Here is a 23,762-nt window from a genome sequence, read left to right on the forward strand (position 1 = left end):
CTTTTCAATACAATACTGGAAGTCCTAGCTTAAACAATAAGACAGGAGAAGGAAATAAAAGGGATACAATTTGGAAAGGAAGAAGTTAGCTCTATTCGCTGATGACATGATTGTATATGTAAGAGAACCAAGACTCTATCCCAAAACTCCTGAAGGTGATTAACTCCTATAGCAAAGTAGCAGGATACAAAATCAATGCACAAAAATCAGTAGCATTTCTATATGCAAGTGACAAAGATACAGAGAAAGAAAAATAAATAAATAAATAAATAAAAAGATACAGAGAAAGAACTAAGGGACATAGTCCCATTTTCAATAGCAACAACAACAACAAAAGATACCTTGGAATAACGTTAACCAAGGAAGTGAAAGATCTATACAATGAAAACATAAAAACACTCAAAAAAGAAACTGAGGACTACTTCAGAAAATGGAAAGACCTCCCATGCTCCTGGATAGGCAGAATTAACATTGTGAAGATGACAATCCTACCAAAGGCAATATATAGATTTACTGCAATTCCAATTAAAATCCCTACAGTGTTCTTCACATAGATAGAAAAAAATGATCTCAAATTTCATATAGAAAGGCAGAAGGCCTCGGATATCCAAGCATACCCTCAGCAAAAGAAACACCTCTGGTGGCATCACCATACTTGATCTAAAGCTGTATTACAAAGCCATAGTAATAAAAACACCATGGTACTGGCATAAAAACAGGAATACAGACCAATGGAATAGACTTGAAGACCCAGGCTTTGGGTCAAGCAACTACAGTTGCTTGATATTCGACAAAGGCCTGAACAATATAGGCTGGAAAAAAGACAGCATCTTCAACAAATGGTGCTGGACAAACTGGATAACCACATGCAGGAAACTGAAACTTGATCCACACATTTCACCACGCACTACACTCAAATCCAAATGGATCAAAGACCTTAATATAAGACCAAAAACTCGAATACTACTGGATGAAAATTTAGGAAGTACCTTCCATGATATAGGAATGGAAACAAACTTCCTGAACAAAACCCCAGTAGCTCATGATCTTACACATTCACTCAACCAATGGGATCACATAAAGCTGAAGAGTTTCTTTACAGACAAGCATACAATAAGCAAAGCCAATTCATTACCCACAGAATGGGAGAATATATTTGCAGGTTGTTCAACTGATAGAGGCCTAATCTCTAGAATGCACAAAGAACTCAAAAATCTAAACAGTAAGAAGTCAAACAGCCCAGTCACAAAATGCAGCAAAGAGCTGTACAGGCAGTTCACAGAGGAAGAAACACAAATGGCAAACACACAGTTAAGAAAATGTTCATCATCCCTAATCATCACAGAAGTGCAAATTAAAACAACTATGAGATTCCACCTTACCCCAATAAGGATAGCAAACATCAAAAAATCAAACGAAAATAAATGCTGTCGAGGATGTGGAGAAGTAGGAACACTCATCCACTGTTGGTGGGAATATAGGACGGTACAACCACTTTGGAAAGCAATATGGAGACTCCTGAAAAAGCTGACTATAGAGATACCAACAAACCCAGTTATTCCCTTACTGGGCACCTACCCTAAAACCTTCAAACCACAGGCCATAGAGATTTTCTCAACCATGTTTGTAGTGGCTCAATTCGTAATAGCTCAGAGCTGGAATCAATCCAGATGTCCATCACTAGAAGAATGGATAACTAAGATGTAGTGTATCTACACAATGGAAGTCTACACAGCAATAAGAAAAAATGACACAAAGAAATTTGAGGAAAAATGGTGAACCTGGAACAGATCATTCTCAGTGAACTTACCCAATCACAGAAAAAAAAAATCACCACATAGTCTTACTCATCTATAGCATGTAAACTGAATCTACCCAAGATACCTTACATACCCAGCATGCATCTCATGGACTAGACACTAGGATAGATGGGGAGGGAGAGGAGGGCATTGAAGGGGTGGGAAACACTAATCTAGACCCAAATGGCAATGGTACCATAAAATTCTACTTCCTAAAAGGCAGACCAAATGGTAAAACCTTCACCAGGCCCTTACAGGAAACACCTGAACCACAAGACACTGGAGAGGGTCTAACCTAAACCTTCTACATCTTCCATCCCTCCCTCTCCCTCTCTCTCTCTCTCTCCTCTCTAACTCTTGTATATTAGTTATATTTTTCCTCATTTTCTTAGTGGGCACTGACCTGTAACTTTCAGTACCAGCATGGGGCTATCATCCACAATGAGTTTTTGATCAGGGAAACCTACAAAGTTTCCTAAAAGAATGACAGATTTCTGTCAGAGTACTTGATGACCCACCAAAGGTTAGTGGTAAGACCCTAATGCTGAAGACACCTTATGTGGTCGACATGTAAAATGGAATGGCATGGCTGGAAACCAGGAGAGTCAGTCCCCAGTCAGTCAGTGTATCTAGTGCCAGAAGGTGCTACATGGGCGACTGGGGGAAATGACCAATATCTCTCCAAGAAACTCATGGTCTAACCTACTTAGCAACAAATAACTGGTTGTGATGACCACACAGTGCAATAGTGACACACAGCCATGGTGGGGAACCAACTGCTCTCGATTTGGCTAACTGATCTCCTCAGTGGTACGGGACCCATAGCTGGAGCTGGGAAACAAGTCAATACCATATCCAAACATAAGCCCACTCTCCAATATCAAGCTACCATCAATCATGGGCTACAAGAAGGCCTATACCTATTTAAAAAAAAAAAAAAAGTATATATACTATATAAAAAAGTACATATACTATAAAAAAAAAGTAAGGGTTATTTCATTTGTCCTGGTGCTAACTTACTCTCTGTTGGAGAATCTGCTTCTCTTTTTCAGACAGATGCAGATCCTAAGGAGAGAGCCACCCATCATACCTCAAAAGGGCCCCGACTGAAACTAAGGAAAATTAGTCAAACAAGCAAGGGTGCTGTTTTCCTGATGAACCGGATACCAGCACAAGGGGGAAGGAGACCCAACACAGAGAAAAATCAACTCCTACCAAATCAGAGAGCCAGAGCCTCAAAGACCCCCAACACCTCATCACTGAAGCAGACCAAACATGAACCCAACATGGCTCAGGGAAATTTTGTGGAAGAGGGGGCGGAAAGAATGTCAGAGCTACATGTTGGGTCATGATATGGAGAGATATTTATCGTACCAATAACTGTGGTCCAACTCCACAATGCATGACCCATATACCTCAACAAGGAGGAGCTTATGGGGAAGGGGTAGGTCACGGATGATCCTAATAATGGTACCAAACTGCCTGTATTTGCTGAATAGAAAACTAATAAAAAAAATTCCATAGAAGTTCAGATAATTAAAGCCAAAATTAAAATTTGAAATAAGGGCTAGAGAGATGCTCAGTGGTCAAAGGCATTTACTTGCAAAGCCTGAGGTCCTGGGTTCAACTCCCCAATACCCATGTAAAGACAGATGCACAAAGTGGCACATGCATCTGCTGTTCATTTGCAGTAGCAAGAGGCCCTGATGTGTACATTTTCACTTACTCATTCTCTCCTTGCAAATAAATTATGTGTACATATACATATATATATATATATATATATATATATATACATACACACACACACATACATACACACACATTATATATTTAAAAAGTGAAATAACTTACTGTGGTTGATAAAGGAAGAGATCAATGATATTATCACGACCTTTTGGATGGTTGAAGAAAACAAACAGAGACCAGTGGATAAGCCATGTTCGCTGCTGAAGAGACTGGAGTGGAGAACTCACAGACTAAAGGTTAAGAAATATGTAAAGAGGAAATGTTAACATATGAGAAATAAACAAGTGCATAACCACTGATTCCAAACTGTAATCAAAACTCTGTCCTAAACTCTAGCAGTAGCATCATTAAAATCAGTCTGACCTTCTATAGTCTTTTTGCATGATTCTTCATGTTCCAAATTACCACACTGTTATAAAGTATTATCACTTCAGACAACATTTTAAAAACAAGGACAGAACAGTCCCTAATTAGTGTCTATCAAGGCCAAGGGGTTCAAGGGTGACATTAACTGTGCATGAAACTCATTTTTTGCAAGAGCTTTCAAAAACAGGAGTCACAAAAAACAGCAGTGTCGTTTTCACTGGCACTGAAGCTTGTCATAGTAGCTGTAACAGAAGTAAAGATGGAATCCTTTCCTCTAAGAGCTAAAGAAGTTTGACAGTTTTAAGCAGATTCAGTGAAACTGGTTAGCCAACTAATTCACTTTTTTAGTCATGTCAAAAAACCTAAACTGTAGTCTTATATTTTAGTATTTTTGAGATAGGGTTTCACTCCAGCCCAGGCTGACCTGGCATTCACACTGTAGTTCCAGGCTGGCCTCGAGTTCACAGTGATCCTCCTACCTCTGCTGACCGAGTGCTGGGACTAAAGGTCTGTGTCACCATACCTGGCCTCTAAAACTGTAGTTTTTAGTCTTGTTCTGTTTCTACTTTTTTCGTCTCAAACTGCAGTATTTTTCCTCAGCAGAGAGTATGACAATTTTGAAAAAATAACTCACATTATTATCGATGGTCTCTTTTAAGCGCGTAAGGTCTTCCATGGCTGCATCCCAGTTCTGCATTAAGATTTCAGAGGCCAGCTTTCCCCAGAGTGAACTTAAAGCGTTTTTATCTGTTGCTGGGACCTGTTTAAATAATCACAATTAATTATAGTCTCAGTACTCGAAGCAAAAAAGATGTTTATTTTATACCCCACTCATTTATGAAGCCTCCTATCTTTTAAAGCTATAGTGATCTACCTCAAACTCCAGTTATTTTATATCCTCACTGGTTCACACTTGTAAACTGTGTTAGTAATTTTAGCAAATACACTTCAGATAACAGATTCCAGCATACAAGATCTTAGAAACCAAGTTGGATTAACAGTAAGCACACCACTAAAATCACTGGGATGAGAAATCACCAACAGGATACATGTCCAAAGCAGGGCTGGCCAGCACATGGCTGTAATCTCAGCACTTGGGAAGCTAAGGTAGGATGATTGCAAACAGAAAGACAGCCTATTGCACACAGTGAGACCATGACTAAAGCACAAACAAACAAATCCAAATAATGATACAGAGCTGGAGAGATGGCTTAGCCGACCCAGGTTCAATTCCCCAAGACCTATGTAAGCCAGATATACAGGGTGGCATATGTACCAGTAGTTCGTTTTCAAGGCTAGAGGCTCTAGCGCATCTATTCTATGTTTCTATCTGCTTTTTCTCTCTCTCTCAAATAAATAGAATATTTTTTTAAAAGACTGCTCCCAAATAATGAAACAAATGAAAAGTCTTATAGGCAAGAGAAAAGCCGAGGTCCCCTAATTAAGAACAAAGTCACAAAAGAATTATATTCTAAGCAATAAAATGTTATTTCTTATAGCCCTAAGAAAACTTTTATAAAAGACAATGCTTTTTGTATTAATGTATTTATTTATTTGCAAGCAGACAGAGAAGATGGAAAGATGTGCCATGGCCTCCAGCCGCTGCAAAGGAACTCCAGATATGTGTGCCTCTTTGACCACCTGGCTTTACATGGGTAGTTGGGAACTAAACTTGGGTCATTAGTCTTTGCAGGCATCTCAAGGAACTTAGGCATCTCTCTAGCCCTAAAGACATTGTTCTTTATTCCTATTTAAGTGAGGATTAACTTTAGGGAATGTGACATGCTTAAAATGACATTACTAATCATTAAAACTATAACTACTGCACTGAATACTTACTGTATAAGAAAGGAGACTAAGCCAGGTGTGGTGGCGCATGCCTTTAATCCCAGCACTCGGGAGGCAGAGGTAGGAGGATTGCCTTGAGTTCGAGACCACCCTGAGACTACATAGTGTAATTCCAGGTCAGCCTGAGCTCGAGTGAAGCCCTACCTCGAAAAACAAAAAAAAAAAAAAAAAAAGGTGTGGGGGGAGACTAATCCTACCTCTTCTTCCCATTGGCTGAACATATCATAAACTGAAAAGTTGCACAACTAGGTTAATAAAATTAGTCAAGGAGGACTTCCTTAGGAAAGAGCAATGGAGAGACTGGAGATAGCTTATAAAGCCTAACGACCTGAGTTCAATTCCTCAGTGCCCATGTAAAGCAAAATGCAAAGTGGTGCAGGCATCTGGAGTTTGCTTGCAGTAGCAGGAGGCCCTGGCGCACTCACTTCTCTCTTTCTGTCTCTCTGCTTGCAAATAAACAAAAAAGATATATATATTTTTAAAGGAGCAATGGAAGAAAAAAGTAAACCTGAACTGGTAAACACAGCAAGACAAGTGAGGACAATGGAGGAAGAATATACCTCTCCCCCCAAGATGAACCTTTCACCAACACATATACCTTACAGGATAAGTGCTAGTTATGTTTACTACAAAGAAAAGAAAAAAGCAATCACCAAGCACTCTGACTCTACTGCTACTATAAAGTGTAGGCCATCTAAGTTTTAGCTTTCTCATCTACACCTCAAGGACAGTAACAGAAGCTATCTCAGTTGTTTTGCTACTTAACCATAACCACAAGAAGGTTACCTGATAAGATAGTAAAAGCCTGGTAAGTAGGAGGTTATCAAAATAATAACGCAAATTCTATTATTGGGCTGGGGAGATGGTTCTGTAGATAAAATTATTTGTGTGGATCTTAGCTGGGACTTCCAGGACCAACACCAAAGCTGGATGCAGCAGTGAGCATCAAATCCCAGCAAACAAGAGTCCCTGCCTCTAAACAAAGTTGGAAGGACCAACACCCAAGGCTGTCCCATGACTCCACAATACACCTTAGTATGTACGTGCTTATACTCACAAAAATGAACACACACAGTCCATACAGACAAAGACAATAAAAAAGAAAATTATGTCAGAATACTATAGTTTGTGTAAATATTGAATACTCCAGACTGCTAGCATGAAGTGTTTTTTTTTTTTTCTCATCAATTATTTTCTCAAATGTTCTGGCAAGCATTAAGCACACTCCAAAAGCAAGCAAGACTATATCTGATTATGAAACAGAGTCATGAAGCCACTTGCTCTAATCATTTTATGACTACATAATGTAATTTGCACAACTTTAATAAATTCAAACTGGAAGGAAGCCACATGTTTACCAACACAAAAATACCCAAACACATTGTGGTATGCTCACATAAGAACTTCTGACAGCCATAGGAATATGAATGCATCTCAAAAACTTGCTAGTAAAGAACAAGCCAGACGAGCTGGAGAGATGGCTTCATGGTTAAGGCACTTGCCAGCAAAGCCAAATGGACCAAAATTCGATTCTCTAGCACTCATGTAAAGCCAGATGCACAAGGTAGAACATGTGTCTAGTTTGTTTGTACTGACTAGAACCTTGGTATGGCCAGCCTCCCTCGCCCTCAAAATAAATAAATGAAAAATAGAAAGAAAATCTGAGTATAGAAATATTTTATCAGGGGGCTGGAGAGATGGCTTAGCAGTTAAGCGCTTGCCTGTGAAGCCTAAGGACCCCGGTTCGAGGCTCGGTTCCCCAGGTCCCACATTAGCCAGATGCACAAGGGGGCGCACGCGTCTGGAGTTCGTTTGCAGAGGCTGGAAGCCCTGGCGCGCCCATTCTCTCTCTCTCCCTATATCTGTCTTTCTCTCTGTGTCTGTCACTCATAAATAAAAAAATAAAAAATTAAAAAAAAATATTTTATCAGGTCTAACAGGCCACCAATTATACAGTACACTATTATTATTTCCCAAACTAAACACAATCAATGCAAGATATATTCCTTTTTTTTTTTTTTTTTTTTTGGTGATATACAACAAATCATGTTTGAGAATCAGGATGAACTTTGTATCTTGGATAGTAAGACTTTTGACAAGATGCTCAAGTTTTCCGAAGTCATTACACATGGGGGCTTGAGCATCATGAAGAGTCTTATTAAAGGAAGGCATACAGATAATAGTACATACATATTAAATTCTGACTGGGAAATAAAACCTACAAAAATATCATCACAAATAGTTGTAATATCTTAAGTCCCTTTTATGTCATATATTTGCTTAATAAAGGGATGTGTCATATTCTGAAATCAAACCAAACGTTATACAGTGAGGACAGATTTTAATAAAAATTCAGTGTTAACTTTTAAAACAAAAATGTTTCAACCCTCTTGATTTAATTCCATTAACTGATTTTATGGAACATAAGGCGAAGAAGTTTCACAACCACAGAGGGTACACCTAAACATTCCTCAGAGGATTGTTAATGCCGCTAAGTCTTCTTAAATAAAGGCAGAGTCTAGGGTCACACAGCTTTAATTTATAAACACTGACCTACAATAGGACATTTGGAGAGTCAAATTCTAATCTCAGACCTTAGTTACAATAGCTCTTTCATAGCTTATGTTTCCTTAACCGTAGATTTAAAAGAATAACCAACCACCAGAATTTAGAAATGAAGAACAATCTATTGTAGAAAAATAAATTAGCTAAACTAAAACATTGACTTTTAAAATCCCAAAACCAAAATGAGGTTTTTATTTTTACTATTTTCAAATAAATATGTAGAATTTTATGGTAGTGTCTACCTATCATAATACACATTCTTTTAGACTTAACTTTATTAGCTAACTGCCAATAAAGCCAAAATAAAACACTAAATTCTACCTGACTCAAATGTTTTATGAACAAAATGGGACAATTTAACAATGAATTCCAAGTAAATTTTGAAACACCCAATTTCTGTGTTGACTCCTCTTAATATAAAGTATATTCATGTTATGTCCAGATACATATAATCACTTGTTCAAAATGTCACTTGAGTTCCAAGCTAAAGTTTCTTAGAGCAATGCAAAAGCCTGTTTTATAAAGACAGAGAACTATTTGATGGTCATAATTTTAAAACATCAACTAAAAAATTCCAAGTTATAAAGCATATACCTAAGTAGAGAAATTTAAGATAACTATGAAAACTAGACTGTGTTATATATGCTAGGATAAAAGCTTTTTGTATGACTGCAGCAAGTTTTTTAATCCCCAAAGGTTCATGTGCACTACTCTGGCTCTACTCCATGTCATTACAGTTGGCTCTTCATAGCAACCTGCTTTCAAGCGCGGATATACTAGAAGCGTTTCAATATCGGGATTTCCAGCAGTTACCTTAAGTTTCCATGTCTTAGGAAAATGGCACGTTCACACACTGACCAGGAACAATAAATTTACTGTGCTAGAACTCTAACATGACACTAAATCTTCATTCTCAAAATTCACTCCCAGCAGTAACAAATGATATGAATAACCAACTCTTTTCATGTACCTGTAATCATACCAGGCTTCTGATTTTACAATCCAGGTTTAAGCTGTTTATATTCTCAAAGTAATCAACTTTTGCTCTACTAAGTCTCTGGTAATATTCAAAATAAAACAGATGGAATGTTCAGTAAGTCACTGCAAGTTTGGAATCAATGACTCCCTTCAATGCACCTGTTGCTAATCACAACCAGTTCCTAAATGAAAAAGCCATTTATAAATGGGAGTAAGAAAAATAATTTGTTTTACATCAAACTTCAAAGTAAGAAGCAATGGTGGAATAGTCTTAAAAACTAAATTGTCTGTGCAAGTTCAGAGATGGAACTGCCTGAATAAATAACACCAATCTGTCCCCTACAGCCATTACAAACAAGAGATTTTAATTTCTTAGAAAACAGTTAATGATGGCAGACCTAACTCTTGTCTTTGTGACAGGTGGAGCTAAAAGTGAAGGGCAACAGAAAATAAAGACAAAAGAAATAGATTCTTCTAAGACTGAAAGATAAAAAAATCCCAGCCCTTACAAGAGGGCCTAAACCTATTAAATTCTCTTTTAAAAAGTAAGGGTTATCTCACTTGTCCTGGTGCTAACTTACTTTCCATTGGAGAACCTGCTTCTCTTTTTCAGATAGATGTAGATCCTAAGGAGAGAGCCACCCATCATACCTCAAAAAGGCCCCGACTGAAACTAAGGAAAACTAGTGAAACAAGCAAGGGTGCTGTTTTCCTGATGAACCGGATACCAGCACAAGGGGGAAGGAGACCAACACAAAGAAAAATCAACGCCTACCAAATCAGAGAGCCAGAGCCTCAAAGGCCCCCAACACCTCATCACTGAAGCAGACCAAACATGAACCCAACATAGCTCAGGGAAATTTTGCGGAAGAGGGGGCAGAAAGAATGTCAGAGCCACACGTTGGGTCATGATATGCAGACATTTATCGTACCAATAACTGTGGTCCTACTCCACAATGCATGACCCATATACCTCAACAAGGAGGGGCCTATGAGGAAGTCACAGATAAGCCTAATAATGGTACCAAACTGCCTATATTTGCTGAATACAAAAGTAATTAATAAAAAATATATATACTATATATATATATATATATATATATATATATATGTATATATATATACTAAAAAAAATTCTGAGCAAGAAAAAAAAATTTAAAAAATATCCCAGCCTTAAAAGTGGCTTTTTGTTGTTTTTAGACATTTAACTACATAAATCAGAGGCTTTGTTAGTTGCTCACTAATTCTAAGTAACAAACTGTAAGTTCTCAAATAAAAGGTGAGCTAAGCCAGGTGTTCTGATTACTCTAGAAAGTATTTATTACTAAAATTACCTTAACAGAAGATGGAATGAGAATTTGAAGGCCGGCTTTACACACAATTCTCTTTCCTTTACAAAATCAAAAATCTAGGAAAATGTCCAGCACAATAATGACAGTAATCACGGTTAACAATATCATCCAAATTTATTTACACCCTTCCATGTAATGAAGAAACCAACTATCCTTACATTCTAGTAGCAGACCATATAAGGAAATAGAAACAAATATTGAGGCATAAAATCTTCAAAAATATCATTAAGATTCCAGGTGCTTGGAACTAGTTCAAGGAATATATGTATAACACAAAATATTTAATAATTATGGGTTTATTCAATAGTCAATAAACTAATAATCCAATAATTGTTAAGCCTAAATAATATATAATAATTATAATGTCATTCATTCTGTTTGTAGTAGTAATATATCACATGACAAAATTCTGCCAGTCCTAAAATTTACAGTTATAAGTCAGTGGGTCCCATTTTTAGACCAAGTTAAGGTTCTCTTCAAATTTCCAGGCCCTAACATAATAGTTTGTATTTCAATTTTTTTGTTGTTGTTGTGAAAGAATTTTTTTCCAATTACTTCTCCCCTTTGCCAAGATGGTTTAAAAGTTAAAGGATAAACCCAAATACTTATTGAGAGAGCAAGAATTATTTAAAACAGAGGACAGAAGAAAAAAATTTAAGAAGTACTTACCAACACTCTAAAAAAGTAAAGATATTCTGCTGCTCCTGAGTAATTCCCACATTCATACTGGAATTTTGCATACCTGTAGAGTGTATCTAAATATTCCTGCCTAAACTGGAAAAAAATATTTCTTTAATTTTCAGTTCCATTCATAACCTTTTAAGTATTCCAACAAATTAATTATTTTACAATCTCCCTAAAATTTCTTCCAAAATTACTAGTCAGAGAAAACACTTGACCTTTGTAACCAGAAACTGGTCAATTTAATATTGTTTTGACATCTAAGAGCTCTGAACTGATAATATCAACTTTATTTCAATACAAACGTGAATTACAATTGAAGGTCTAATGGGGAAGTCTATTACCTAAGTTTAGTTAGTTAACTATAAAACACATTATGTGCCTGTAAATTTTGTAGTTCTATGCAAATAATATATACCATAAACACTTATACTTTGAAAACTGGCCTCAAAGTTACATCAACTGTAAAGTTAACAATGTAAACAAAACTGAAGAAATCAAAAGGACAACTAGTACATAAACATAGCAAATATTCTGTGCTGAAACCAGATTAAATGAGAGATCAAATTTGTTGTAAGATTAATTATATACAAAGTATGCTCTGAGGGAAATGAATTGAGAGATGGCTACAAATGATGATAGGAACTTATGAAGACTTTCATAATGTCAACACCTATTTGTATGCCATAAGGCAGCCAAAGTATTACCAATTTCTCATAGAAAGCATTTCTAATTCAAAATTAGTTTGGCCTTTGCTTACTTGGAAGTAAAGCCATGAACAAAAGGCATCCTGAGCTGTGAATGGAACACATGCTAATAATTCCAGACTCAGGAGGCAGAGGCAGAGGCAGAGGCAGAAGGATTACAATTCTGAGGCCAGCTTGGGCTACAGAACAACTGTCTCCAAAAACCTAAAGGGGACAAGGGAAAGAAAAGGAAAGGAAAGGAAGAGAAGAAAGGGAGGGAGGGAAGAAGAGAGGAAGGAAGGAGGAAAAGAAGAAATGAGGGAGAGACTGAGTGAATAAAGCAGTCAATTATTATCTTGTGTCCTAAAATTCTTTGTATAGTATCTGTACTAACTTAAGATCCTATATGATATGACAAAGTAAAAACTGAAAATTTCTTATCTAAAGACATTATTAGCTGGGCGTGTTGGCGCATGCCTTTAATCTCAGCACTTGGGAGGCAGAGGTAGGAGGATCGCTGAGAGTTCGTGGCCTCCCTGAGACTACATAGTTAATTCCAGGTCAGCCTGAACAAGAGAAATACCCTATCTCGTAAAACAAAACAAAAAAACAAAAAAATTACTAACTCACAGTTTCCTATCACTATTTTTTTTTTTTTTTTTAGGTAAGGTCTCAGTGTAGCCCAGGTTCACCCGGAATTCACTATGTTGTCTCAGGTTGGCCTCAAATTGACAGCCCTCCTCCTGCTTTGGCCTCGGTAGTCCAGGGATTAAAGGTGTGCACCACCAGACACAACTCATTAATTTTTAAACACTAATTTTAAAAGCATACCAGATATTCCATTTAATAAATTAATCTGGAGATTATATTCTTTTACCATGTTAGGAAACTACCTGTATAGCACTAACTTTAATAACCTTATTAGAACCTGAACATTCAAAAATATTTTTTTAAAACCACTTACCCCATGCTTGTCTGCCAGGTAGTCAAATAGCATCCGACCATCCCTTAATAACAAGAAGTGAGCATTATAGTGTTTTGTAAGTTACAGAACACAAAAATATGCACTTCGAACCCAAAGTTATTATCCCCATTTAACTTTAAAAAGGAATAATATTTCCAAAATAAAATAAGCAGAACATTTCCTACTCTGAATACAAAGAATAAAACACACACACACAAAAAAAATAAAAACCTGAAATAACTACAAGCTTTAAAATTGGCTTCAAATGTCTTAAGTTCTAACTGAAAATTATGTGCTAATTTCACTATGTCTAATTAAGGGCTTTAGAGGTGGCATTCTATTTTTATAGTAAGGTTACTTTTTACAGTAATCTGCACATAACAGCATTTGCTCTGAGGCTATTAACAGATAACACAGTCTTATGAAAGATACTCAAAAGTTCTGTACAGGGCTGGAGAGATGGCTTAGCGGTTAAGCGCTTGCCTGTGAAGCCTAAGGACCCCGGTTCGAGGCTCGGTTCCCCAGGTCCCACGTTAGCCAGATGCACAAGGGGGCGCACATGTCTGGAGTTCGTTTGCAGAGGCTGGAAGCCCTGGCGCGCCCATTCTCTCTCTCCCTCTATCTGTCTTTCTCTCTGTGTCTGTCGCTCTCAAATAAATAAATTTTTAAAAAAATTAAAAAAAAAAAAAGTTCTGTACAAACCAAACCTGAAGGAATTAATCTTGCACATAAACTTAACCTCCTTCCCATATCTGTTAACGTTTTTAACAGGGTGAGCTGACAAATTTACAAGATGAGTAAATCAGCCCAAACATACATAATCCCTATGTCACATACCCCATATAATGATTACCCATACCAGACTGCCAAATAACACAATTTTCTTAAGTTAGCTTTACATTCACCTGGGGTGCTGGCAGGCTGGTGATGAAGATGCCCAAGAACAAAGAACCAATGGGCAGAGCACCTACCTATCTTGTGAGCCCTTGAGTATATAGGACTCAATGTGAAATATACACAAAGGTCTAATATCAAAGGATTTCAAAACAACAGACTTTTGATGTGGATCACAGGAGACAACCCTGTTACACTCCTTACTCCACACTTAGGGACAACCACTGGCTTCTGACTATTGCTAAGAAAGTACGAGAAATGAAGAAAGGATTGGCAGAAAGAGGTTATTACATTGAAGTAGCTCATAAATCTAAGTAGATTACAAGTCTGTAACACTAACACTTGATCCCTTCATTTGTTTCCAGCTTAGCGCGATATAAAGAATCCAAGATATAGCAAGCACATCGTATGTGCATTTTACCCATACCCTTTATATCATCATTCCCAATCTTTAAAGTGACTAAAGCACCCTAAATTTTGTGTGGTACTCTATAGTCCGGATTACTTCAGCTGTCCCTTTGTATTTACAATTAGGCTTAAAGGTCACTAATTACTCATTATGTTCTTAAAAGTACTATCTACATATATCTTTATAATATATATCCTTACATCTGTGTATATACTTACACATATATAGGTAGTATAATACGGAACAATACAGTACTATAATATGGCATAATAGTTGTGTAGAATTTGCTGCTTCTCAACAAATACCTAACTAATACTTCCCCAATAAATAAAAACTCAAGAGTCAATCTTTAAATATCTGGCTTCCACATACAGGAACTAATAGAGCAACATCACAAAATCTTTAACATTTCCTAGAGTGAAACATAGGCAGCAAAAACTTACATATATATTGGCAATATTCAATTTTAGTATGAGATTTTATTTTTAAACATTTCTAATAGCTCCAAAGTCGTCAAAGAATGAAGTCAGATTATGTTTTCTTTGGAAAGCAAACAATAGTCTGTTTCTAGCAAAAGGGATGTTAGAAATAAAATCACCTTATCAGTTGGGCTGGGTACAGAATTTGAAAGGATAGGACAAAAAGCAGCAAGTGACAAGTGGGTTCAGGTTTCTCTTACAAAAATCAACCAAGCGCTCTAGGTATCCTCAAGAATAAAGCAGGTTCTGCCCACTACAAGATGTTTAGAAGCATCCCTGGCCTGTGCTTGCTAAGTACCAGCAATACCCCTCCAATTATGACAATGCAAAGGTCTCCAGGCGTTGTCAAAGTTCTTCCGAGAAGGGGAGAATGGGGAAGAGGATATGGAATGGGAACAGCATAATCAGGGTTAATACTTGTAAAAAGAAGTTTCTTTAAAAATTTAGTATTAACATCCATTATTAGTTGTCCTCTAGAAAATGAAGATAAATGAAACATGAAGCAATGGTTTAAACCGTGAGGTTTTACTCCAGCACTATTGATTACACCCGGCAGGGTTAGAATTCCCATTGAGATACTACCTGGTTGACTGCATCTGTCTTGTTGTTTCTGGATCTTCAAACATCTTCACAATGGGTTCTGTTTCTGCCTGAAGCTGTTTCAGCTGTGCCACAACTGTGGTTCTTTTTTCTCTCAAAGCTGATGAAAAATGCAAACAAGTACTGAATGTTAAACTGTACTGCTCACCACGAGAACTAGAAACATTTCAGTTTATTTAACCTATACATGTATTTATTTGTCCTAACATTCACATGCCAGTTATTCACAACCATTTTTCTCGAGCGAGCAAAGTACAAGAGGGAAATCCTCCTCCTAGCATGCAAGAAGAAAACTAAGTACACAGCCAGGAGTGAGGGTGGGAATCTGAAAGCAGAGGGCAGGAAAGGGCTAGCTATCATTTATTTCTATAGTTCCATGATTGCATTCCAAGTGTTCTTATATTTGTTTCCACTTAATTCTCAATGGAATACTACCCTAGAGTTTCTGAGCCGAGGCACTAGGTTTGTATGTTATTACAGGTCTTCAACAAGGTTAAATGGAATTCAAATCTAGTCAAAGATCTCATTTTACCATGAACCCAGCGTATCATCTACAAACCAAATTCTACAGTTTTTTTTGATTAGTTATGAAATATGAGAAAACTCATACTGTACACTGGCAACATACATATTAGATCAACCCTGGGAAACCAGTAGTCACTGCTGGTGGGCATGGAGGCATACACCTGTAGTCTCAGCCCTCAGAACTAGAAAATATACTGAGACCCTATCTCAAAAAAAGAGAAAGCTTGCTTCTTTCAATCACAAACTAAAGATGTAGTGTTACTATGTGTAAGCTGCCTAGAGTCATGGGACCCCTCTCTCCCCTCCAAATAAAAGGAATATCTACATTGAAAACAACCTTAGAAATCAGTATTTCATGTTGGGTCTCAGCCAAAGGTTTCTCACTGTGGTAAAGGCAAAAGTGCTTATTTTTAAGAAATCCTCCCAGGTGAACTGATGATGCTGATTTTGGAGACCATGTCTGCGAGGGAAGGTCTCTAAGGCAAATAATACACTAACAGAAGAAACACTAAAAAATTGTGCATTCTGAGAAGTCTATAATGTACAAAAAACTGATTACATACTACAAAATAGGGTATTTAATGAACACATTTTAAAGTAGAGTCACATTTTTCACTGGGAGAAAATAATATTCTTTAGATGCCATGCACCCTTTATATTAATTTTGTTTTTCACTCAACAAACTTTAGATTCCTAGAATTATGCCTTTTTGGCTGAAGCTCTTCCATAAATTATTAGACATTAAATAAGGGCAATTCTCTGTTCAAGCTTCAATTCTGATGCACAACTTACCATGAGGAATATCATCAGAGTAAAGGTTTTTGTATACATCCATAGCAAAGTCTACCATGTTGGTATCACTAAGAAGATCCAATTTCCCTTGTAATAATTCTTTTTCATTATATATCTGCAAGAGAAAATTATTCTTTGATAAATATCTTTCTAATAAGTATATGTATCTTACTCAAATAAACAGATTAATATTTAGATTATATTCATTTGGAAACAATCTTTTAACCATTCTCGTCAAACAATCATTTAAATACATAATATGAGTAAGGATACAGGTCAGTATGCTTCAGGTTCAATACTCAGCACCACTGCGTATGCATGCACATGCGCACACACACACGATACTATAAATTATAAATTATTAATTTTTCTTCTCCAAACAAGAAAATAAGTACCTAGCCTACAGAAAGATACTTACTTGGAAGATGTGAAAATGAAGGCTATTTTCCACTACAACTATCTCCACTTCTGACTTTGTTGATGAAGTCATCTTTTTTTTTTTCTTCAAGGTAGAGTCTCACTCTTGTCCAGGCTGACCTGGAATTCACTATGAAGGCTCAGGGTGGCCTTGAACTCACAGCCATCCTCCTATCTCTGCCTCCCAAGTACTGAAATTAAAGGCATGCATCACCACACCCAGCTTTGATCAAGCCATCTTTTATCCTTTCTAGACAGAAGTGTGCATATAAAAAAATCACCTACAACCTCTCTACCGCAAAGCTTGTGTCCTCTCCACACCCAGATACTTAGAAACAGGCTCTTAAATCTTACCTTCTTAGTAACTCTTACACCCACAGGATGCCTACCCATATCTCCTTGATGTGGCCACTCACTTACTTTGTAACATTTCCTCTCATCAAATAGCTACAATCTTTTGTAATGTTTCTCCACATATCCTACTAACACAAAATTAGCACTTATTTTGTAAATCAACCATGTCATACCAGGTTTTGCTTTGCAGTGGTCAAAAAACACACATTAAGCAACAGTACATGAACTCTACTTAACAACATATAAAAATATACACAAGCTAGATATGGTGGTGCATACCTTTAATCCAAGCACTCGGGAGACAGAGGGAGGAGGATCGCCATGAATTCAAGGCCACCCTGAGACTACATAGTGAACTCCAGGTCAGCCTGGGCCAGAGTGAAACCCTACCTGGGGGGAGGGGGGAACAACTGACTATCTAAACCATGTACAAAACTCCTCCAAAATAGCAAAAAATAAACTGAAATGGCTAAGATCATAAGTCACTTCAAAAAAGGATAATCAGGACTGGAGACAGGGCTTAGCTGTTAAGTGCTGGTCTGTGAAGCCTAAGGACCCTGGTTCCAGGCTCGATTCCCCAGTACCCACGTAAGCCAGATGCACAAAGTGGCACATGCATCTGGAATTCGTTTGCAGAGGTTGGAGGCCCTGATGCACCTATTCTCTCTCTCGCCCTGCCTCTTTCTGTCATTTTCAAATAGATAAATAAAAATTAGCAAAAAATAAAAATAAAAATAAAGGATAATCAATAGCACAGGTACATGAAAAAATTCTCAACTCTATTAATCATAAGAAAAATGGATATGAAAACAGTAAAAGCTAAAAACCTGCTGGAATGATGGCCCAATCAGCAAAGTGCTTGTGGTCCATGTGTGAGGACTTGAATTGGGTCCCCAGAATCTACACAAATGCATAGTGGTGCACTTGGGAGGCAGATATGGTGGAGTACCCATGTGAAGCCAGATGCACAAAATGGCATATGCATCTGGAGTTTGTTTGCAGCCGCTAGAGGCCCTAGTGTGCCCATTCTCTGTCTCTTTCTGCTTATAAATAAAAAACTAAAAATAAGCTGGGCGTGATGGTGAACGCCTTTAATCCCAACACTCTGGAGGCAGAGGTAGGAGAATCATGGTGAGTTCAAGGCCACCCTGAGACTACATAGTGAATTCCAGGTCTGCCTGGGCTAGAATGAAACCCTACCTTGAAAAAACAAAACAAACAAACAAAAAAACTAAAAATAAAACAAATGTTGGCAACTCCCATCAATTGATGTTAAAATTGATAAACAAACAGGCATACTAATACAACAGATTAACCTTAGGCAAGGAAAATCCAGAACTGTAACCCTAAAAATGTGGGCTTCCCTCACATACAATGTATAAAACAGTTTTTGGAGTGAAATTCCCATAGTCAGGAAGGGTGGGAGGGCAATCTCTGAACATTGGCATTAGAAGCCAGCCTAGGCTACATAGGAAGACCTGCTCTCAAAAAGCAATGATGGCGATACAGCTCAATGGCAGATGCTTGCCTGTCATGCTTAGGGCCTTAGGTTCAGTTCCTAGCACCATACAACATTCATGGCAGTGAATGCTTAACTTCATTCCTATGAAAATAATAACGTGGAGCATGGTGGTATATTCATGTAATCCCAGCCTTTGGAAGGCTGAGATAGCTTAAAGCCAGCTTAGCCTAGTCCACAAGATAATTTCTCAAAACCAAACCAAAAAAATAACAAAGTAAATTAAAAAAAAAAATCACAAACACCTGTGCAACAACTCTATCACCAGAATATAACTTATATATACAAAGTTCAGGTAGTTTAGAAGCCTTTCTATTGCACATAGCAGGTCAAGATTTTCAACCGAGCACATTTCACATTTACATGTGTTAAACTACTTTCTCACTGAGAAAATTAAACTGAAGACACACAAGACATTTAATTTAAACTCTAAAACAGAAGCATTATAAAAGTCAAAGCAAAAAATGTATAAAGTTAAAGCATCACCTAGCAGGACATCCCTGAGCCAGTAAATTTTGCTGTTCGCTAACATCAACAATTTTAGAGTTGTCTACATGTGCTTAGAAAATTTTCACATGAATGCGAAGATTACAGCTGTCGAATGAACCATAACTATCTGGAAGCTTTTGAGATGTCAGAAAAGTTAAAATGTGTATTTATGTAGGATTTCTTCTTTTAATTTTAGTGCTGTTGGAATACAATCATCATCATCATCCTCTCCTTGAATCTAGAGTTCCCTGTGTCTAATCTGGGTTCAGAAGTAGAATTCATTAGTCTTTCTACACAAAACTCTGGTTACTATACTATATTCCCTGCCTGTTGTAGTTACTAAACTGAATCAATTTCTCGGTCTAATTCAATGTATAATTGTGCCAGATATATTTTAATCTGTTTTCTTTACAACTCCCCCCCCCCAAAAAAAAAGAAAGAGAAAGCGCCTCTAAAGCTGAAACACTTTAAGAACCACAATACTTACAAGACTTCTCCCCTGGAGCTTAAAGAAACGTGAACGATTCAATCAAATGACTCGAGGTCAACAAAGTCTAAACTCAGGAAAACCAAACGTGACATTAAAGTATGTGGGCCTGCGGCTCTGGATTCGATCCTGTCCCCAGCACAGCGCACGCTACCGTGGCGGGAAGTGAACCCCTGGGAAGCAAGCCGTGGGCAAGGCGCGGGGACCCGGGGCGGAGCCGCCCTCCTCCAGACGCAGGCCTGCAGCCCCGGCGACCGCCGCACCGCCGGCCGGTAGCACGCTCCGAGAGCGCCAGGCGCCCGGCGGGTCGCGACCCGCTCTCGCCGCCGGGCCCCGTCCCCGCACGGCGCGCACGAGCCCGGGCAGGACCGGCTCGCTAGCACGTCCCACGGGTCCCCAGCCGCCCGGACTGGCCCGGCTCCCACGTGTGCCGTCCCGGCCACAGCCGCCGCCTCTCGGCGCCCTCCCTGCTTCCCACGGCGTCCTCACCTCCTTCACGGACAGGAACTCAAGGAGCGGGAAGACCAGGTGCCGGTCCAGAAAGTGCGCGATGCGCGTCGTCAGGTCGTACTCCGCCATCTTGCCGAAGAGAAGGAGAGCCGGTTCGCCCAAACTTTATTGACAGCGCCGACAGACGCGCAGGCCCTGCACTGCGCATGTGCGGCCGTGGCTGGGCCGGAGCCAGACAGACGTACGGCGCGTGCGCGTCGGCTTTGCGTGCGTCTCTCCCGCGGCTTTTGGCGTGTGGCTCCAGCCTCTGGCAAATTCTCATCTGGTTACAAGTTCATCTCGGTCCTCTTCCTGTTGTACGTAGCAGTGGATGGCTGTCTCCTCCGCCTGTAACTATTGAAAGCCCTCAGTTGAATAGTTTAGGTCAGGCCGATGGCTTTGCGACCCCGCAAGGGAGCGGACCATGAGGCCCCGGCTTTCCAGGAAGTGAACAGGAAGGATTATCGGAACTTTAACCGGACATACCTTGCTCGTTTTTGTGAGCGCGGACGGTATCACAGTAAAGAATGTTTGTTGGCTGCTGTTTACTTATTTATTTGCAAGCAGAGACAGACAGACAGAGAAGGGGGATGAATGCATAGGCACGTCAGGGCCTCCAGTCCCTGCAAATGAATTCCAGATGCACGTGTCCCTTTGCGCATCTGCCTGTATGTGTGGGCTCCGGGGAATCGAACCGGGTGTCAGGCTTTGCAGGCTAGCGCCTTCCGCTGAGCCATCTTTCCAACCCAGTGAAGTTTTGAGTTGGTGGGAAGAATGGCTTGAGTCAATTAGAGTGGTAAGGAAGGTAGTTTTTCTTGTTTGCTTGATATGTTTTTCTTCTAAGTACACTGAAGTCTCCTTTGCTAATCCTTTTTTAAAAATTTTTGTTTATTTATTTTTGAGTGCCCTACTGTATGTAGAACCAGAGTTCTAAAGTGTAACAATCTCATTAAACTTTACCTGCAGTCCACGTAAGTGCAACTGGAACCCTCCAAACTGGAACCCTCAATACAGATTACTACTTAATCACAAACTCACATGTTCACTCACATCTCAGTGTGAGCATATTTGAAATCAAATTTCCACAGAGCTCACTCAACCCTGATCTATCTGCTCTTCTCTCAGTGAAAACCAACTCCAACCATGCCATTTGCTGATTATCAGTCTTGGGCTCTTCCTGGACCACTTTCTCTTACACTAGTAACATTTACCAACAAACCTTTGATCCTTACTTTAAAGGTACATTCAGACACAGTTCACACTGCCCCAAAGTTAACATACTTAGTCCAAATCACCACCATCTCTTGCTTTTGTTTCTGTAATAGCTTAGCTTCTTTACTAACCATTTTCTCACATTGAAGCCAGAGTAAGGCTTACAAGTCAAGCTTTTATTAAAACCCTGTAAACCTTGCTATCTCATTCAGAATGAAGGATACAAATAGGAGACAGTGCTCTGAAAAAGCCTTTTGGCCTCGTTTTTAACCCCTTTTGATTACCCAAATCCCAGCCACATGGATTTCTTTTCAGTTCCTTAGATACTCCCACTCTTTCCAACTTGGCTTCTTATCTACTGTTCCCTCAACCTACAGTGTGTATAACCTTATAACCTAATTGCCTGCCTAGCTCTTTCTTGCTCTCCATATTTTGCTTAAAAAACATCTTGTTCAGTGAGACCTTCCCATGACCAGTCTCAAAAAAGTGGAACTAACTGGACTACAACATTTTCTAATGTCCTTTTACTGCTTTATGTTTAACACCTCATATTTATATACTGATTATCCCCAGAGTATGTTAGTTTCCCAAGTTCAAGGATTTTGTCTGTTTTGTTGTAACTGATTCTCGGGGGTCTAAATGACATCTAGCACATAGTTAACCCCTGAGAGATGCTGGGGAGCTTGTGTCAATCTGGAGGAGGACAGTGTGTGTGTGTGTGTGTGTGTGTGTAAGAACATTCAAGCTATTACACAAGAAGTGTGTGGTATTTTTGAAGACATGCTAGAGCTGAATGAGAAAGAAGATATGTTCAGAATGGCCATGGTGGGCCAGATAATATATTGTTTTCTAGGATGTATAAAAGACTTCGGTTACATTCTGAATGATAGGAGAAACTAGTAATCTTAAGCAGGAAAATTACAAAGTCAGAATTATGCTTCTAAAGGGACCACTTTGAGGACTATGGAGTGGCATGAGGTAGAGGCAAGCATACACAAAGAGATCAGTCAAAACACAATTGACCGGCTGGTGAGATGGCTTAGCTATTAAGGTGTTTGCCTGTAAAGCCAAAGGTCCAGGTTCAATTTCCCAGGACCCACGTAAGCCAGATGCACAAGGAGTGCATGTGTCTGGAGTTCATTTGCAGGGGCTAGAGGGCCTAGTGTGTCCATTCTCTATCTGTCTTTTTTTTCTCTTATCTCTCTGTGCTTGCAAATAAATAAATAAAATTATATATATATATATATATATATATATATATATATTGGTTTTTTATTTATTTATTTGAGAGCAACAGACAGAGAAAGAGGCAGATAGAGAGATGGGAGAATGGGCATGCCAGGGCCTCTAGCCACTACAGAGGAACTCCAGACGCATGTGCCCCTTGTGCATCTGGCTAACATGGGTCCTGGGGAATCGTGTCTTAAATTGGGGTCCTTAGGCTTGACAGGCAATCGCTTAACCACCAAGCCATCTCTCCAGCCCTAATAAAGATATTTTAAAAACATGATTGAAATAAGTCAGGCAGGAGAGAATGTTGGTTTCAACAAGAAAAAATAGCCATGCCCAAATGAGCCAACGGGTGCAATAGTGGCACGTCTATCATGGTGGAAACCAACTGACCTCCAATTGGACTGGAGGCCTGCTCCATGGGAAGGAATACATCCCTGATACTGAAAACTTAAAACAGGGGTAGTCATGAGCCCTAGGGGTGTAACATCAGCTGATGTCTGGATAAATGTATACACTATGCTTATCAAACTGCCCAGTAAGCACTTCTCTTAATACTCATACCCTTATATTAATGCTACTCTCACTTTTGTTAGAGAATCTTCTCTTTTCAGATAGCAGTGACCTTGGAACGACTCAGAAGGTATAGTGCTGGAAAGAAGTGACTGGAGTACTGAGTATCATCTCGATCACACCTTCCAAGGCTCAGGGTCTAATGCAGAAGAAGTCCAGAAGAGCCAAAGGAAGGGTGGGACTCCTTACAATGTGCTCCCTCCAGACATAAAACGGCCTGAATATTCATAACCTCATAGTGTCTGACACTACCTGCACACAAGACCATCATAAGAGGAGGAAAATGTCATGACATCAAAATAAAA

At 38.8% G+C, this 23,762-nt stretch overlaps 1 protein-coding gene across 1 annotated transcript in view; it reads right to left on the minus strand.

Moving 5' to 3' along the window:
* The window catches only part of Eif3e (eukaryotic translation initiation factor 3 subunit E), a 41,271-nt gene extending 20,682 nt beyond the window's left edge, over window positions 1-20,589 (minus strand). Inside the window, exons 1-7 of the mRNA XM_004661395.2 lie at window positions 20,443-20,589; window positions 16,688-16,802; window positions 15,353-15,470; window positions 12,989-13,031; window positions 11,327-11,431; window positions 4,549-4,674; window positions 3,654-3,778 (exon numbers count right to left, since the gene is read on the minus strand). Of these exons, the coding sequence (XP_004661452.1) occupies window positions 3,654-3,778; window positions 4,549-4,674; window positions 11,327-11,431; window positions 12,989-13,031; window positions 15,353-15,470; window positions 16,688-16,802; window positions 20,443-20,532 (722 nt within the window). The 5' untranslated portion in view covers window positions 20,533-20,589. The remainder of the gene's footprint in view (window positions 1-3,653; window positions 3,779-4,548; window positions 4,675-11,326; window positions 11,432-12,988; window positions 13,032-15,352; window positions 15,471-16,687; window positions 16,803-20,442) is intronic.
* Between the last annotated feature and the right edge of the window lie 3,173 nt (window positions 20,590-23,762).

Source organism: Jaculus jaculus, chromosome 2, assembly GCF_020740685.1.
Source record: "Jaculus jaculus isolate mJacJac1 chromosome 2, mJacJac1.mat.Y.cur, whole genome shotgun sequence".
NCBI classification, from domain to species: Eukaryota; Metazoa; Chordata; class Mammalia; order Rodentia; family Dipodidae; genus Jaculus; species Jaculus jaculus.